This window comes from Solea solea, chromosome 3 (genome assembly GCF_958295425.1).
Source record: "Solea solea chromosome 3, fSolSol10.1, whole genome shotgun sequence".
Taxonomy (NCBI): domain Eukaryota; kingdom Metazoa; phylum Chordata; class Actinopteri; order Pleuronectiformes; family Soleidae; genus Solea; species Solea solea.
In genome coordinates this window covers 21,413,378-21,433,581 of record NC_081136.1, presented here as the reverse complement: position 1 = coordinate 21,433,581, position 20,204 = coordinate 21,413,378, and the positions used below count along the sequence as shown (strand labels likewise).

General features: G+C 40.7%; 1 protein-coding gene across 2 annotated transcripts in view; it reads right to left on the bottom strand.

Annotated features, from left to right (window-relative positions):
* scube1 (signal peptide, CUB domain, EGF-like 1) overlaps window positions 1–20,204 on the bottom strand; it is a 139,579-nt gene that overhangs the window by 56,885 nt on the left and 62,490 nt on the right. The window contains exons 6-7 of one of the 2 annotated variants that reach the window (XM_058625065.1): window positions 19,676–19,792; window positions 11,164–11,253 (exon numbers count right to left, since the gene is read on the bottom strand). In XM_058625065.1, the coding sequence (XP_058481048.1) occupies window positions 11,164–11,253; window positions 19,676–19,792 (207 nt within the window). The remainder of the gene's footprint in view (window positions 1–11,163; window positions 11,254–19,675; window positions 19,793–20,204) is intronic. The other variant, XM_058625066.1, reaches the window with a different exon arrangement.

Sequence of the window (20,204 nt, the reverse complement as noted above, 5' to 3'; positions counted from 1 at the left end):
TTGGCAACCAGATTATCAGGTTGGAAATGATGTACCGTAAAAACAAGGCTAAAAACTAAACACATAATATGTGGAACTTGATTTCATCAACCTCCTTTCTGCCAAAATTGCCACTAGCAGTCAAAACACAATCATGTTGTATGCACGTCGTAAATAAGACACATCATTTGGTTCAGAAATGTGGACTCACGTCCTGGAGACTGGGTTTACAGTTGATATATAAGAATTCATACAAATTCCCTTCTTACTGGCAGCTTTTCTCAAGAGAGCATGCTTGAGTGAAAGGGTATAAACATATTCGGACACACACACACACAAACACACGTCCACAAAGGTCAAGGCATGGGCATGATGCCCCTTTAAGAATCAGTGTCACAAATACATCAGAGCTAAGACTGAGTCCCTGTGCATTTGTTTGTGTTCCCTCAAACAGAATCAGCCTTACATCCTTAAATCTGTGTTTCCGAGCTTGCGTCTGTTCATCTGTCTGTTCATTTGCCGCATTCTTAAAAGGATAGTTGGGTTTTGTGGCCATATACAGTAAGTTACTGACACAGGACAGGGACGCAAAGGAAAAACTGAGTTCAGCCACTGAACTGAAGGCTCACCTCATAAAATCAAGACTTCAACGGAAGTGTGTGTCACTCTGTAATGCTCTCACCAAAGTCCCTTATATCTTACATCACAGAACACAGACGTTGCTTATTCACTCCATCAATAACGTCAGATGGGTTATCATGGTGTTTAAATCCTTCTTTCAGATTTACCTACAAATGTACAAAATGAGGCAACAGTTGCTCTTTTGTCCTCGCTACTTAAAAAAATGTTTGGCTGATTTTCACTGTATGTACTCTGGTGTTGGAGAGTGAATGGTTAACATATTTTAGTAAGTTTAGTTGCAAATTGCTATTTGTTTTTCTGTGAAGTAAAAGTCAACAGGAAACTGATTCAATACCCACTAGCTTATAGAGAGATACCGAGTCACCTACAGAGGCAGAGCCAGACGTACATGGCCAATAAATCATAGACCGATTAACTGTGCATGTAAACATACTGACTGATTTCTTTACCAGAGAAGTTCCAGGAACGTTAGACACTGTATTACACTGTGCTGTCCCCTCTGCAGTCACTGTCAAGAGTGTATGAATTGTGTTGAGGTCTACATGCCTGCACAGGTGTATACAGTCAATTAGGCTGGTGTGAGTGTTAAAGGTGCATGCAAGTGGGCTGGATGTGGTGTTCATGGGTCAGAGTGATTTATATATGAGTACAGTGGACCCTATCATTAACTGAGCACTGTGAGCACAGTCCTGCTCAGACCTCCACCCTTTCTCTCCAGGCCACGTCCAACCCCAGAGGGGCAGGTTGAGGGGGCTACACCCCACCGGAATTGATGTACTGGACAATAACCCCTCAACCCCCCTCCTCAAGCTTCGACACCCTCCTTGTAACTAGGCATATTTCCATCCTAGCTTGGTGTGTGTATATGTGTATGTGTGAGAGAGAAAGATGAGTTACCAGAAATGGATCCAATCACTAAATGTTCTGTTGTTTGGAGGGTTGTCGCTTTTTTCTAAAAGCCAAATTAGAACCAATAACATGACACACTTTTCCCTAAAACAGTGGTTCACAAACACAAACACAAGAAGAGGAAGACGACAACGAAGAAGATAAGTGACAGCAAATGCAAGAGAGAGAGGTGGGACTATGACATCATCATTTTTCCCAAAGTAGTGTATTGGTTGTCTACACAAAATGCAAGAGTGTCATTATCTGATTTTCGAAAATCCATCGGAATTGTACGCCTCCAACGTTATCGATTGTTCTTAACGATTCTCTCATTTCATTGCACGACTTTTTTTTTTCCAGTTTCGCCGAAATTTTGCGCTACATTTACGTCATAACTCACACCACACAAGGAAGCGTCATGGAGAGGAGAAAGAGATCCAAAGTCTGGCTCCATTTGACCAAACAGGCAGCAAATTCTGCCGCTTGTAATCAGTGCAATGCGTTAATATCGTGTAAGGGTGCAAATACTAGCAACATGTTGAAACATCTGTCAAATCAGCATGGCATTAAGTACCAAGAATGTCATGTGTTTGACCGCCTGCGCACAAGTGCTAACGTTTCTGGTCAAAGCTCCACTGTGACCTCCGTTGACGACGGTAACGTAACAGTTTTTAATAATAAAGCCAATATTACATGTAAATATTTCAAATGAATTTTAGATGACGACGATGGCAGGCACAGACAGACTGACGATGACACAGATAGCTCTCAGGCAGCTGGTCCCTCGACATCGGCTCAAGTTTCCCCTTTCACGCTTGCTGATCGAGAAGCTGGGTGCAATGAGGAGAAGATGAAAGAAGGTCGTTATTTTCATTTAAAAAAAATGTTTTGCAGGCATACATGCCTATTTATCTAAAGTGGATGTAGTTATGTTCACTGTTTCATTTACATTGTATGTCCCTTTTAAGAAAAGGAGCTGTAATTTAGCATGCAAGCCTTTAGTAAGTATTACATATCTATTCCTGTGTTTTATTTATTGTATCAGTCTAAATTATTTAGACTATATTTTCTTTCTACACCAAATCTTGTCATGGTGTCGTTCAGTATGTTCACAGTCTTGTGCATACATCATTTTGGGAAAACAATAAAATGGTTGCTTTTGGTGCAGAAGACTGTGTAGAAGTCCTTTTTTCCATTTGATTAACTATTGGATTGATAGGCAGAATCGACAATGGCATTTATATTGATAAAAACCTATCAATTCCCACCCCTACTGTGAATAAAAGCCAATATGATTTGGTTGATTAAGTTAGGGTATTCACCTAGATTCGTTTCTGTGTGGAACAGCCCCTGAAAGTGCAAGAGGTGGAGAGGATACAGTATACTCAGCTAAAGTAGAGTGTGTGAATTACAGAGTTAGCATATCATAAAAATGGCAAAGAAAACTAAGCTGAAATTCACAATTCCACTACAGGAGCTGTGATCTCAGACAATGGGAAGGTAGTGAGCTGTATAGGCAGCATTTTGTCAAAGTTGGCAGCCCATAGCCAAGTGGAAATGGAGCTTGTAACTTCCAGTTAAGCTGAGGTGCCACTGAGCAAGGTACCAGTCCACTGCCAGGGCCCGGCAAGTGGACTCCTAGTGCCAAACCCAAGCCCAGATAAATGGGAGGGTTTGCGTCAGGAAAGTCGTCCAGCGTAAAAATCTCTGCCAAATCTCAAAAACTACAGTATATATTTGATTTCTGCCAATCAACTCTCCTAAATGGTGCCCAATGGACCTTTTGTTGTTGCGTCATTTGAAATGACAACAAATCTGTCTTTGACCTGGGGATGAAACTAAAAGGCAAAAGTGAAATTGGTGAAATTCATGAGATGATTTTGAGTTTTCAGAGAGAGGAGACTGAGGCAACTGCATTCAGCTCAGCTCTCAGACACTGAAAAAGCTTCTACTGTATGTGTTACAATTGTCAGAGAGCGAAGAAGGGGGAAAGACAGGGAGTATACACACACACACAGCCGTCACTCTCCTGAGAAGGAATGCTGACTGCTCCAAAAACTCTCTCTCACACTGAGGGAGAAGGGTCAATTGAATAAAGATGGAGAGCATGAGAGAGAAAAGCGTGGATGCTGTGTAAAATACAACAACTGCTGATCTGTTTTCGTCAGGTGAGAGGGGCACAATCACTTTTCAGTGCTCATGACTGCTACAACGCAATAGTCACCTAAATCTGCATATATGGCTTCTAACAATGACTGCATAACTGCATCCTTATTAGGATTCTGTTTGGTAAGGAAGGTACTTCCTCTATTATGTTGGTTTTTGACATATTACATTTAGGAATGACATCATTCGAAAGTATTTGACGTGAACTTCTTACCCAGAGGTAGAAGAGATAGTTGATGTGTGACAAAGTAAAAAAAGTGAAAAGTGAGGGACAAGTTTAATACCAGGTCAATCTGGTCATCTGTCACGGTGTGTTTAAAGACTAAATCTGATGTTTTAGTGTGTGACACAGTGAGCTTTAATGCCACCACAAGGACATCTGCAATATGGTGTGTTTCAAGGCAATTACTTCACTTGTTTCAACCATTCATGTTTATTGTCTGTGAGACTATAATGAGACTATGTCAGCTTGAGATTGATGGAACATAAATATTGTGAGTTTCAGCAGGATTTATTGTCAGAAATGGAATATATTTTACATGAACGTATTATTGCTTTAAAATAAAAGATGAGTTTGTACCGTTTGAATAACCCTTTTATGTAAAGGCAAGGGTCTTGCTTTTCAGAGGTCGCCATCTTGAACCACTATGCGACGGTAGCTCAGTGGTAGAGCGAGTCATCTTTCAAATCGAAGGTTGGCTCCGCTAGTCTAACAAATGAGTCTGTTATAGTTTTCTAGGAGCAAAAGAAATTTCTAAAATGTTAATATTTAACAGAGGAAGGGGTGGGCTGATGAATTTTGGGCCGGCCGATGGAATTTAAAAAAAATAAATAAATAGATAAATTTTACTGCACCTTGCCTTGGAAACTACGGTAGCTCTCCCAGGCCGGCCCGGGGACATGTCCCACATTGTGGGCCCAGGAGAGTATGCGAAGTTACCAAGGCAAGACGCAGGCGCCTCAAAACAAAATAAATAACGGCCGTCCAACACAGTGACGCGACGATTGATTGGCCCAGTGGCATGTCTGTCAAGAATACCTGGTTCAATGGCCCTATGAGAGGCTACAGAGGCCCAGCCACGCACCCCTAGCCCCCCTCGTCTAATCATCTTGATGAGCAAGAGAGACAGAGCGAGAGATACAGAGACAAAAATACGAGACTACGAGTAAAAATAAACATGATGATAAACATTAACTCAAAATAAAAAGATTTGAGTTAAAAACATTAACTCAAATAAATGGTTCAGAAGGGTTATAACTGTCTATGAACTTTACTTGACATAAGAAATAGCACACTGTGCATGGTGTGTTGTGTTACAACTAAATCTAGTTATCTAAAGTATTGGAAAACAATAACCATATTCATATTCATATTCATTTACCATACTATTTTATTAACTCCTTAAGCCCTGTTTTGTACTTTCATCTCATATACATTCACACAAATTGTGTTTTGAGTATGTAGATCTGCTATTTTCACAGTTTTTGATCATTTCAACCTATAATGAAATCTCCAAAATCAGGTCACCAGAGTTAAAGTGTTTTAAGTGTCAACATGCATCTTTTTTAGTGCCCACCGTCCAATTTGGTTCATGAAGGACATTGATCTAACAACTTGAATAATATATGCTATATATGCTATATATGTACATGTTTCAATCAGTTTTTATGGTTTATTGTCATTTCAACAGTTTCACATTATATACAGTAGTTAAAATTAACAAAACACTGATTAACTACTGTTACAGTAAAACATCTGCACATAATATGCAGATGTATTGTCAATAGGTACATTATGTTGAGCTGTACTGTCTGTTCTAAAATACAATTCTAAGTGTTTGTCCATTTTTCAGATCATTATACGATTGTTTTCCATACTTTAGTCAACTAGCCAACGTTCTGATTGCATGCAGACTCATTAATCTTGTTCAAACTCAACCTATTCCACACTATTCCTTTACTTTTCATGTCCAGATTTGTGACAGGCAGCAGGCAGCCTGTGGCGATGATCTCCCCAGAGACCCCAGCAGCCCAGTGAGCCCACCCATAAATGATTTCACCCATCCCAATATTTTTTTTATATTATTTAAATTCAGTGACTGTGTCAGATGGAGTACATGCGCTCCGGTCATGCAGGAAGTACTAAAACATTTAGGTTTGAGAAACCCTGCACTATAGGTCATTTAAATAAGGCCTGGCGTGTTTTAATACCACTTCAATTGACTAGTTTTAACTCTTTTAACGCTGTTACATGGTGTTTCAGCACTGCTATAAGGACATCCAATGACTGAGTACTACTTAAACCTGGGTCCACTATGACACTTCTGGCACAATCCTGAGAATCTTCCAATATAGACATCATTTTGATGTTGTCTTTTACATCTTTTAAACAACTTACATAGCTATTTGCACTGATGCTTTTACCACCTAGCTATAACCAGCCATTTCAAAATCATAATTCTTTTTGCAGCTTTCACTTACGTCCTTGTCATATGACAGACATCTCTCTTTACATTATGTTGCCTTTGTTTAAAAACGTTCAGGGGGAGAACCCTGATTTATTTTGGCTATCTGATGATGTTGGTTGTTTAAGAATGGGATTTTTGCTTGAACCGGATTTATAGATCATGCGTGGTTATTGAGAAAAAGCCCATTGTATCAAATTGAATGACCTGCTTTTCTTGTTGCCATTTCTACCTGGAGAACTATCATCACAGAATTGTGAATGTGTATACTGTTGGATGCTATGCAGTGATCTTTATCTCTTGTTTTGTTGGTGTCTTGTAAGCCTTCATGGACTTGGACTATTGAGTGCATGACACTGGTCACGGTAGCTCAGTGGTAGAGCAAGTTGTCTTTCAACTCAAATGTTGCGGGTTTGATTCCCAGCTCTGCTAGTCTACATGCTAATGTGTCTTTGGACAAGACATTTAAACCCATGTTGCTCCCAGCAGGGTGTGAATGATGTGAGTGATAGAAAATGTGCTGCATTGTATGAAAGTGTGAGTGAATGAGGTGAATGGCAAAACTGTAGCCTAAAGCAGCTTTGAATGGTGATCAAGACTAGAAAAGTGCTATATAAATACAAACCATTTACTTAAATAAAGATAAGAATTTGTGTCAAAGTTAGAAATCATATCTGATTGAATTTTTTTCTTTTTTGATATCAAATCAAAGTAATCAGACAGATACTGAAACTGAGTATTGTATCAGCTCATTCCGAGTTTTAACCGAATTACGCTGCTATAGTGTGTTTTAACGTTTCTATGTTGTTGATGTAATGGCATTGACAACCTTTTCTAAGCCCTAACTCTGGTGCTTTTTGTGCTTAAAGTTTACCACAGGTTACCATACATTGATCTATGCACATGTAAATACTAAGGAGGCAGCACTGCAGAAACACACACACACACACACACACAGACACATTCAATATCAGTGTCACAATCTTCCTCTGATCTGATGCACACATTTTCATGAGAGGCTCAGCTGCACTTGCATTTGTCTTGATGCTCTCTGCACTGTGCAATGGCAGAGACATGCTGGAGGAAGCAGACAAAGTGATAGCAGTGTCAAATGTAGCATACTGATGCTGTTCAGGCTATGCCTGTGCAGCACAGTCCTGACATAAAGTCAGTTCTGACTTGTCCATGGAAGCCGCCAGTATGCTGCCATCAATGGGAACCAGCCTGAGACGTGGAGGCCCACCCTCTCTGAAAACATGGCTGCTCGCGAGGACAAACATTTTAGCCGCTTAACAAAGAGCTCGCCTGCAAAGACATTACATTACATTACATGTCATTTAGCAGACGCTTTTATCCAAAGCGACTTACAATAAGTGCATTTAAACATTTGGGTACAAACAAGAGCTAGAAGTAAGTAAGTGCTTCAAGTAAGCTAAACTATAAAGTGCTATGTATAAGTAAGTGTTTTTGTTTGTCTTGAGATGCAAGAGAGAGTGGTTAAGAAATGTAATGTTGAAGTCATAAAATGCTGTGTAATGGCAAGATAAAGTGGCAAAGATATTGTAGACTTAAACAGGTATAGATTTTATTCGGTCAGCCTTTTGTTTAATGGCTAAAATATGTCCCCACTGGTAGTCAAGTACATTATAAAACTATTCTGACTTTTCACTTGACCAACAGAGGAGGTTGTACAATATTCAGCCCAATACGGGGCAAATAGTGATTTGTGAATTTGGGCTTTACAAATTAAGTTTGTTTGTTGGTTGGTTGGTTGGTTGGTTGTTTGGTAGTTTCAGTATCAGTTTATGGTTAGGAGTTAGGATCCAAATATGTAAGGTCATGAGTTAGTTTTTATCCATGACAGTTAATTCAGTGACACTGAATTCAGAGTTTGGATTGTGTTTTGAAAGCACAGTGGTTATAACAAAGACCTATTTACAGCAGATAATGTATTCACAGATTAAGTTAGTTGCACTGAACCAAGTGTTGAGAATCTCTGTTGGAGTGTAGGTGAATCCAACACTTTAAACTCTCAAGACTGCTACTGTGCAATATCTCCACTCTTCATTTGTTTTCCCTTTCCTTGATTTATTTATTAATGCATGCCTTTCGATTCTTTGTTACCTGAGTGAACTTTTAATTTTGTTAATATTTTGATTCTTTTAGATTATTTTTGAGGTGGAATGAAAACAGTCAGAATCCAGGAGAAAGTTGCGGTAAAGTGAAATAAAGGGATTGGACTGAGTGGTACATTCAAACTATAAACCAGGTCTGAAATGTCTCTTAAAAATGTTTCTGTGAGTGACACTGATATTGTTGTGGAAACGGCTGGTTTAAAAGAAAACCCTCTGTACTGAGATTAATAAATGAAATCCCCATCATGGATCCCAGTGACGTCAACGTGATGCACAATCCACCACAGGTTACAAGTAACTGGTACAATGGGGAGGAATCAGGGTTCAGCCAATGTACTAAGAGAGTAGAAGGAAAAGGGATGAGGTAGCATCCCTAAAACCAAAATGTATCTTCTTATTCCAAGCCACTCTGGCCAGAGGCAACTGGGATGAAAGTTGTATGTCTGGAATATGGTTTAATTATGTTGAAGTAGCAATACTCACAAAGATTTCTGATATACCTCAAAAGAAAGGTGAAATTCAGGAGCGAGACAGCAGAGAATTAAAGTATTGTTTCTGGAAAAGCACATGTTTTACTAAATGATCCTTTTTATCATGTGTGAGCCACAGCAAAATCATTGCATTCACATTTTCAATACTAAAGAGCAACATGTGCATGGCAAAATACATCACAAAACAATTAATTTTTATGTTCTTTTAAGTAACATATTAAATATTTGATTCTACAGATTTACCTTAGCATGTATAGGAGTTAATGAACAAAACCGATAGGTTTGACTGGCAGTTCATTACATTTTAAAACACATCGTGTCTGCTCCAAATTACGGTTGTAAAGGGGCTTAACATGGGAACTTTAGTTTGAGAATTTTGGAAATATTCCAAATTGGAAACTTTCTATGGGAAATATTGGAAATGTTTGATAGTTTAAAGAAACGGTTTCAAATACAAATATAAACATTTTGTTTTGTCATAAGCAGACATGCATGCAAAATGATGCAAACATAACGCAGATTAATTTATGAGTAGAGCTTTATCAGTGCAATTCTTTCACTGAAAAGCAAAAATATGAATGTTGTCATCATCAAATGTGATTGTTTAGCCAAAGATTATGCTACAATATATTATTTACCAACTATATATGTATCTATCTATCTATATGTATATATGTATATATATATATATATATATGTGTGTGTGTGTGTGTGTGTGTGTGTTCACAGCATTCAATTTCCATGGAACGTTTCCAATTTCAAAAATTCATGGAATTTTCCCAATTTTGCAACCTCCACACTTCCTGTTCCTGCTTCCCAGAGCTGAAATACTTGTCTAGACGAAGATAATTCCCTCCACCGAGGAGGTTATGTTTGTAAAGGACAGATTGTACGATTGTTGTGGTTTTCTGAGAAAGAAATTCTAAAGAATATTACATAACACGTTCCTTGCCTGCCTGCACACACACAAACACAACAACATTTATTTATTACTACTCTTACCATTAATGGCTTGTTGCAGCTTACAGTTGAGTTAGCAGACGTGTTCATTACTTTAGCAGCAATGGTGTAGACTCTCAAATACCTCCATGTGTTGCTATTGAGATGCTTTGGTGTTGGGACCTCCATTTTCACCAAAAAAACAACATAACATCTTTGTTTTGCTTTCCGGTATCCAATATGGATCTAAGGTCAACCTACACTCAGAGCGCCCTCTGCTGGACCACGCAGTAGTTACTTCAGTCAGTCTGATTCACTTATATTTGAACAGGTTTTTAAGGTTTGAATTAGAACCTTTCCTGTGAAGTTTGAATGGATTTTTCATGAATTTCAGTGAAAGTGATTGCCCTTACGTAGTTTTTTTTTTAAATTTTCTGTACATGTACAGTATAGGTAATAGCCTAAGGAAGATGTTATTAGGTCTTTGTAGGAAACTGAGTAGCCTTGGTGACAGTGTTTCTAGTTTCTGTTTGAAAATGCTATTTTAAAATTGAAACAATAATAATAGTATAGATGAATCCTACGTATAAACACAGATTGCCTCTGACACAGAGTGGAATGCTCATCTGGACACAGATCATTTTGGTTTGAAAAGTATGACAATATAGTTGCATACATTCCATCTAAGTCTGGCCGAAGTCTCCAGGAGTTACTGCGACTCCTGCAGTTCCGGGGAAACAGTACCATAGTACCGCCAAAGATCATCACTTGCAATTATCCAAAGGGACAGTCACTGATGTACATTACATGTAACAAAAATGTATGGAAGTTATGTAAGGTCTTCAACATCAACAATAAACAGTTATTTGTTCACAGACTGCTTCACCTCAACCATAACTAACTATGACTGGGATGAGGGAGACAGTTTAACTAGCACCATGGGAACTGTAACTACTGTGGACTACTGTTTTGAGAATACTCTACCAAGTACATCACTTTGATAGTGCAGTTCTAAAGTTGTGTGGAGAGTTGGGATATTGACAATTATAGGTACTACTTACTATAGTAAGGTAACTATGCTGTGACAAAAGGTGATGAAAAATAGTGGAACTGGAACACAAAACATCTGGAGAACGGTGTAACTGGAAAAGTAAAAGTTAGTCAATGAGAAAAACCTCATTCCGCAAACCAGAAATTTCAGTAAATAAAGTTGGGGAGGAAGAGTTTAAAGGGAAACAGCGACCTCTTTCACTCCTTTGTCATCATGTTTGGTAGTTGTAACAAAACTGACTGTGGGAGTAGACACAGTGGGCACCAAAGGTTTACAAAAAAGAGGAAAAAAAAAATCAACAAAATTAAGACAGAGAGAGGAGGACAGGGAAGAACGGAGAGGAGTAGTGTCGGGGATACAAGCACAAGCGCCATGGCAACACATAGAAAGAGGAAGAAAAGAGTTACCCATAAGTAGCCGCCGTTTCACCCGCTTGTCCACATCAGCTACTGACGTGGCATTGAACTCAGAGCTCTCAATTGCAGCCTCATCTTTCTCTAAAACACAAGTGACAAGGGGACAAACAGTGAGCAGCAGGTTAATGAGAAGCCCAAATGACCAGACCTTCAGCCCCTCTTGGCGTTTGAGCAAAAAAAAAGACAAAGCCAAGAAGCAAAAGCGATGAAGAAGAGCCAAAATCCCAGTTAGAGTGTTAATCCCCCAAACAAATGATTAAATCTCCCAGAAGAAATCAAATGAACAAAACAAAATTAATGAAAATGATCAGTATCGGTGTATAGCTCACAAAATGAAGCAGTTGGTAGGCAGGTGGGGTAGGGGAGGGGAGAATGTTAAGGGCTTTCATATGGAAAAAGGGGGGGGGGGGGGGGGTGATAGAGGTATGGGGTTTGGGGAGATAGTGTAGGGTTGGGTAAACATTTGGGGGATTGGTTTTAGTTCTGGTGCTGACATTGCTGTTGTCGCCGATGGAGTTTCTGTCTTCCATATCAAAACAGCCGCACTTTGTCAGCAATGACTTCCACACACGTTAGGATGAATTTGGAAGACGAGGAAAAGAGAGGGAGGACAGAGTACACATCCGACACTTTCAAGACACTCCGCCTTAAACGTGGGCACAACAACAGAGGCAGACGGACAGGAAGTGATGACAGTGGAGCAAGGAGAGCAGAGTAATGGCAAGATGACGGGAGAAGATATCGATGGAAACAGAAAGAAGGGAAAAGCAGAGAGAGAGAAGAGGAGAGAGGGGGCACTAGAGACACAACATTAGAGCCACAATGGGAGGGAAAAGGAGGGCAGCACATAGTGAGGGATGAGGGGGGGGGCATGCAGAGACATATAGAAAAAAAAAGCAGGGGGTATAGGGAGGTATAGTCTGGGGGCAGCGCTGGTTGCCTGGTTTTGTCTATGGACACATCCCATGTGCATGGCGTTAACACAGTCAACGCTGGAAAAACCACAATCCCAAAGCCGTGTAAGGGAGGACGAGGGTGAGATGGCTGTTAGGACAGCATATTATGTGTGTGTGTGGTGTCGGGGACCAGGAAGGGGGTGGTGCATTTGGGCCAGAGAGTGAGGGAGGCAGTGGTCTTTTCTCTAGGCTTCAGTCATTAGGGCCTGAATGAGCATCTCTCTGTGAATGAATAATGCCACTCGCCTTTGATGTACACACTCTAGTGGGGAAGTGGGGGTATTTGGGGGAGGTTGGATATTGGGGTAATTAACATCCCTTCCATTCCTTACACCTGGCTCTCCACCATTCTCTCTCTCTCGCTCTCTCTCTCTCTCTCTCTGTCACTCTCCTCTCAAACTGGACGACTCTATCTGAAGTGCACTCGGCGAATGAATGGAGGTTTTCTAGTTTTTAACTGCTGTGTATTAGCTGAGCACTGGTGCTGGAGTGCACAGGCAGACACACACACACATACACACACACACAAGTAAGCATATGCTTGCTTGAGCGTGTGAAAAAATCTGTCAAATGGTGAGATAAAATGTCTGTGTGTGTGTGTGTGGGGGGGGGGCTCAGACCTACACAGGACAGCAGCAGGGTTTGGTGGGGGTGAGGAGAAGGGGGGTGGGAGTTAAACAGCTCTACAGCGGCTATGACAAAACAAAATTATACATTAATTATAATAAAATTAAAAATTAAAAAAGAGGAGGCTCAAGGGTTTCTATAAAATATCGACAAAGACAATAAGAATGATTATTAATCCAAAAAAAAAGGAAAACAGAGAAAGAGAGAGAGATATGAAACCATACATATGCAGTACAGGCTCTCTCATGCAACTAGGCAGACAGACAGGCAGACAGACAGACAGACAGATTAGTGACAGAGGCAGTGGTAGACACACACACACACATGCAGCAGGGAAATTACATGCTGTGAGAATATAGGGCTGAGCAATAAATCTGTTTAAAAAATAAGATATTACCTGGACATTATAACGTGGTCTGACTATGACACGTTCTACAAAATATAATATAATCTAATCTGATCGAAGGCAATCTGATCTAATCTAATCTAATCTAATCTAATCTAATCTAATCTAATCTAATGTGATAACATGTTTGGCCATATTGCCCACCCCTATGTAAGAGTGATGAACAGATGAGTGGTGCCCTTGTATGATGGAGGTGAGTGGAGGAGGAGCAGAGGCTGATGGGATGGGGGGGGATGATGATGATGATGATGATGATGATGAGGCATGGGGGTCATTTTTCATGACATTGGCAGTTTTTTTTTTTTCAGTGAGTCAGCAGTTTTATTTCTTTTGAGGTGGAGGATGAGGAGGTGGTGAGAGAGCTGGAGGAGGAGGAGGAGGAGGAGGTAGTTAGGTTTGCTTTTGTGGGCGCTTCACCCAAGATCAGGCTGCAATTGAGATGTCTGCTTTAAACCACAGAGTTTAATCCCCCCACCCCCACCCCCACCCTCCCAACACACACACACACACACAGTCATTCTCTCCTCTTCTGCACTGAGGATTTTAGCCTTATCTCCACCTGATGTGATTTTAACGATTGTCAGACAAGACAGGCAATCAGATACTATCACCAGAAAGCAGGAGGAGGAGGAAGGAAGGAAGGAAGGAAGGAAGGAAGGAAGGCAGGAAGGAAGGAAGGAAGAAAGAAAGGAAGGAAGGGGAAGTGTCGCGTTGTTCTGAGCAAGGGAGGAGGTAGGGAGGTAAGGTAAAGGCCCACAGAGTAATTGGGGAGTCTTGAACACCACAGACGCAGGGGTTCTTTCTCTCTTTTAAGAGAGAGAGAGAGAAAGAAAGCGAGAGAGCGAGAGAGAGAGAAAAGACAAGAGACATTTGGGAAAGAGGGAGAGGAGGAATCCTGCTCTCGCTCTCATTTGCGCTCCTCTTCGCAGCTTTGTCCTGATGGTGTCTTTCATTTCTTCAGAGCAGCTGCAAAGAAAATGGGTTATTACCGACAAAAAAACGGTGCTGTGTGTCTGAGAGGGAGAGAGAGAGTGAGAGAGAGAGTGAGTGAGAGAGAGAGAGAGAGAGAGAGGTGTTTCCAGTGTTTGCATACAGTAAGAAGCACATTGAAATGTGTGTGCATGTGTCATCCACGTGGTTTAATATCACCACGTTACATGTTACAAAGTATTTACAGTGTACATTTATAAGTTCCTTTTCCATTTGTTTCATTGGTTTAAGGGCTGGGTCATACTTTCCGCACTCAGTGTCTGTAGAGTGCCACTACAAATGTATGCATGATATGAATATGTATGATCAGTCTAGTGTTCTGTGCATACATACAGCATCGAGTTTCCTTTTATTCTTTGTGCAGTGGGATTGTTGGATACCTGTGGACCTCGTCACATAACCTCCTGTGAGTTTCTATAGCCTTGTTTCCATCTAGTGGAACAGTTCGGTTTAGCACAGTATGGATACGTGTTTTTTGTGTTTAGTAAGAGTACCAAAATATCGAGCCCCAACGGTTCCATTCTACCCTTCCCTTGATTTTTCTATGCTAATCGACAAACGTTTCATGTTTATTTGTAACATCGGCTACAAAATGATATACTAAAAAAATCGATACTTGGTGTCTCAAAAGCGATAAAACTACGCCACGCAAAATATTGCGATATTTCACTGTATCGATATTTCCCCCCACCCTGAGTAAATGGTAAAAGTGGAGGCAGTCTATTCTCATACAAATCTTGACATCTTGTTGCAAACTGAGCAGAAATAAAGGAGTTGCTAGATTGTCCTCAATCTGTCGGCTCACATCGCGTCGTGGTTCGCTGGGTATCTTCACTGTCATCGGGCACAGCCCACAAACCACACACCAATTAAAGGTACGGCATCAAACCGAACTGTACCATGAAGGAAACCATGTCTTCCTTGTTTCCTTTCACCAAAAAAGAGCTTGAGTTTGTGTCTCAACAAGACTGGAAAGTGTTGCGTTCCAGGGAAAATGCACGGTCTGCATATGAGGAGGTACATTTCAGTTGTGCAGACCTCTGCGGACACATGGACACAGAGAGTATGACCCAGGGCTAAGGTTTACACGGCCTTATTTCAAATGAAGCAGAACTTATAAAGTCACTTGGATCAGAGCAGTCCATTATCTGGTGACCTGCCCTTCAGCAACAGCAGTCAAAAACACACACAGGAAAAAAAACAACAATTCAGTGACCAGTGATTCCAGACTGTGACCTTAAGAAGCTGCTGCTCACTGCCATGAGCACACATCGTGAACATTTGTAGAGCTAGATAACATGGCTCCAGACTGTGGTTTGGTCTCAGTTCATGTTGTTATGCTAAACTTTGCTGAACAGTAGATATCAACATCCAATCTCAACTGCTGGAGTTTGGAGAGGTTTCTGCAATTGAATTGGATTCTGTCCTCATCCCTGAATAACCACACTGAAGTTTTTTTTATAAAAAAAAAAAAGGTCACAGAGTTTCCTTTTTAGTGATATTCAACCTGACCCACAAATCAAATCTCATTGCTGTCATCTGCCTACATAAGCCAAAGTGAAAACCTCAGTCTGATTAAATATCTCTGAATATGAGTTTGAACATGTAGGACAACCTCTTAATTTCACTGTGTTGTCTTTATTGATAAGTTGTGCACACATACATCTGCTTGAACATAAAGTAGTTTATTCATATTATTTAGAAATAAACCCTTAGAAATGTCCTATAACAAATGGGGAAAATGTCTGCAATTTCACTGAAGACCGGGGTTCGTGACCTGGTTGAAACACGCCTTTCTGCATGGAGTTTGCATGTTCTGTGTGTGTACGGGTTTTCTCTGGTTTCTTCATTGGACACTCTAAATTGAGCATGAGTGTGTTTAAATGTTATGGATCACGGAAGTTTGAATTTGTGAATATCTTCCTAACTTGACTTTAGTGACCCAGTTTTAAGCGAGGGTGCGCTCCATTGGCTTACCCAGCTGTCCATGTTGTTGATGGAAACGAGAAACCCAATGTTATAATTATTTTGTGAGAGTGGATGTTTGCTTGTCTCTATATGTGGCCCTGTGATGGACTGGCAATCTGTCCAGGATGTACCCCACCTTTCACCCTATGTCAGGCCCCCTGCAACCCTGTTGTGGAGGGTAAAGTGGTAGAAGATGGATGGATGGATGGATGGGCGTTTGGACAAGTCATTATGCTGAAGTTTTTATTTTACTTGAGTCACATCAGCACAGCCTTGGTTGTGTTTCATTGTGCTTGGTGTGTTTCCGTTGACTCAATGTGCCCACTGTCTCTTTTATTTTTATAACTAGTTTTCTTAATGGTTAGAGGTGGTGTGTTTGGAGCCCGCGACACAGCATGGGGACATTTAAACTAATGCATGAATTAGTATTTTGTTTTAATTTGTGTACATGGAATATTAATTTGTGCACACAAAATAAGTATAAACTTCCATCAACAACTTGGCCAGCTGGGTAAGCAAATGGAGCGCACCCTCGCTTGAAACAGTGACACTAAAGTCAAGTTAGGAAGATATTGACAAATTCTGGACTAGAGCACAGGAACCGTGTATTATCATGTACAGTACCACTGTGATATTTACAGAATGGAAGATGAGAATGAGGTTGGTGCTTGTTGTCTACATCACTGTGATTCAAAATATGTCTCCCAAATGCACAACGCTGTTTAGGGTAATGTTAATAATTGCACAATCAGGGTTGTTCTACATATGGTGATTTAAGTTGGCAAACTTACTACAAAATATTTACTACAAGTTACAAAATTGTGTGCACAAGTTATCAATAACTATCACGGTACTGTAATAACTCTGCTGCAAGGACGAAACCAATACTTTATGTGACTGAAGAGGTGATCCAAGTTGTTTCCTGGAACCAGACAGTTAGCCTTAATATCAACAGGAAGGAGGTGGGAGAGGAAAAACATGTCTAGGGAATAACTCCACTTACCTGGAACACCTCATTCACACTCTACTCATTAGAGAAATAGCAGGATGACAGTGTTTGAGAGGCAGGGCTGCCTCTCGTGACAGTCATGTGGACAAATGACCTGTTTTGGCAGAGAGCTGCCTGCTGCCCGCTGGCTGGGCTCAATCTGACATGACGAATGTGTTTTCAGAGTGGGAGAAGTGTCAGACATCTGTTCACCACCAGCCAGCTCAGACATTTCCTGCTGTAACAAACATATTACTGCCCAGTCACTGGCCCTGACACACCAACCAGCTGAATGTGTCTTTGCAGATTTTCAGACCAATCCAGTTGTGATTTTCCCTTCCAGCACCCACTTTATTGGAAATAGTCAATCCCAACACTGTGTAACGGACACTGGGAGATTATTAGAACACACTAATGCCATGTTTCAGACAACTTTGGAAATGTATGTAAGTCTAATGAGAAGATGCTTTTTTTTGTAAATTGGGTAAGGAAATAACATTTGTGGGATTAATTTGTTTACAATCCACTATTTTGAATCTATTTTTTTTAGATGCTCTCCATGTCCTCTCTGGGGGGGAAATCTGGTGCCTGGAAAAAACACGACTGATTATTACATTGAGACTGAGTGGACAGAGACCACACAGTGGAGCAGTGGCGAGCACTGTTGGCCTTTCTGCATGGAGTTTGTCTGTTCGGCCCATAGGGGCCTGAGTTTTCTCCGGGATCTACGGTTTCTTCCCACAGTCCAAACACATGCAAAGGTTAATTGGAGCATAAATGAATGGATCAACATTGGCATACCTCTCAGTAAGACCCCGTTCAGACCTGCTATTAACATCCAGTGAGGTTTTCACATAGCACAAAGTACAGTCGTCCACATCTGTCATTAAACTGCATCTCCTGTGAACACATGAGTTTGAATCTGGCTTCATCTGCAGGTGATAGGATGTCAGCTGAGGACAAATTGCATTCATGCAACTCAGGAAATGCATCCTCACACGACGTCCAAAAGTGATTTCTGAGATGAGATCCGAGGATGTGTTGTGCATGTGATCTTATCACTCAGGACAGATGTTAACACCAGGTCTGATCAGAATCTAACTGACCTGTCTGTCACGTGTAACCTGCACCTCATCAGAGTCTCCATTCTTCATCACTATCAATGCCTGGACATCTATCAATTTGTAATTAATATTTTTAATTATTTCAATTTGCTTTATTTTCAATGAATACTGAGACATATGAATGCATACAGTGTTGTGTGACATCAGAGTGGATGGATTTTTTTTTCAGGGAAGAAATGTGTTTATTCCTCATTTGATTTGATCTTTTAGCTATGATTAAAGGTACAGTAGGCAGGGCTTTTCTGGCACTTTTGATCAATAATTCCACTCAAATCTTTCAGCATAGTGTAAATGAAGTTGTCTGAGAGAGAGAATGACAACTTCTACACCTCTTCTGTTCACAGCCTTTGCAAAGTCTGGCCTGGCATGGGAGATGTTGACTAATCACAGGGCAGTTCAGAGACAACAAGGCTGCTCCTATTAGCTGCTCTACCACAACTGCTAATCCTTTGGTAGTCGGAACTCAGAATTTACGAGATAATGGGGCATCTCTGAGGTTCTGATCTTGAATTACCAACTGGGCACAACCTCACGAACATGGGTGCTACCTAATGAAAAACTGCTACTTCTACTAATACCATGTAGAGCAACTGGTATTGCTAACAATTGCTAGCCTATGATATGTTAGCCTGGCTGCTCAAATGGAACACAATGAACTCAGTGGTGACATCACTCTCAGCCATGCGCACAAAACATTATTTTGCCAAGTTGTGTCGTATACTATACAACATGCATGTGCATGTGCCAACACACTTTCCTTCCTTCAAGGCCTGACAAGATCTACGACACCATTGTCAAACGCCATAAGAAACATCTTTAAAACTACTGAATGAACTACAGGCAATAAAACATTGACAGCATTTTTTTTTTTGTAAAACATCACACATCAAAAAATACAACAATAATTCAGTTTCTAATTAAAAAGAGGAAAAAAACAACACATTCACACACTGTGTTGACCAACTGCCCCTGCTCTCAGTTCCGATATAAATATAACGCACCATTAGACCGCTGTGAGATGGTTTTACCCGACTGATGATGTGTTGTTACAATAGTAATCCTGTGATTGTCCGTGTTCATCTGATAGGAGGAAAGCTGTGATCCCATAACCTGCGGATGAAACTCAACAATCACTGACCCAGTTTTCTCACCATCTTGCCTACTGCAGCTTTAATCTTAAAACGATATCCTCACGTCTCGACAGTTGTTTGACGCACAGGTGGGTCTGCATGAAACTGGCCCACAACTGTCTTAAACAAGGTCTCATTCATCATTTTTGTCACTGGCTGCATTTCCTAACTGCAGCGTAGTCGTCTCTCATCACCTATCACGCAACAGGTGTTACAGTGGAACAGCTGTGAGAGCTTTGGGGTAAATGTGTGTGTGTGTTCGTGTGCGTGTGCGTGCAGGTGTGAACTAGGAGGCCAACATGGCCATCACTTACCGATGCAGGTCTTGCTGTCTGAGTGCAAAGCATATTTCTGGTGGCAGCCGCACACCGGCCCTGTGTCCGTGTCATCACAGGTGTGCTGGCAACCCCCGTTTCCATAGTTACACGTCACTGAAGGAAACATACATGTTTGGGTCATATTCTTCATACAGTGAGAACCAGAGAGTTGACATGGAGTTGTTAAATTTCGAAAATATCAAATTCTGGATTTTAAGTCTCCTGAAAATAGGATAGAGCATTCAACTCTTGTTTAAAGATTGACTTTATTAGATAGGATAGAGTAGCGTTGGGTGGGGGTTAGTTTACCTTAGAGGAAAAAGTAAATGCATTTTGCTTCTGTCTGTGTAATCGATTGGCTCAGTCTATGCCGTTTGTTTCAGCATAACTCAATCAAAGTGCTACTGTCACTAGAATATTTACAAAAAAATATGATCAAATGTCACCCGGGAACCAAAGTGGGACTTTTTTTCCTTCTACTAAAAAAAAAAAAAACACATTCCCATGGTTTTGGAAAAACCTCCTG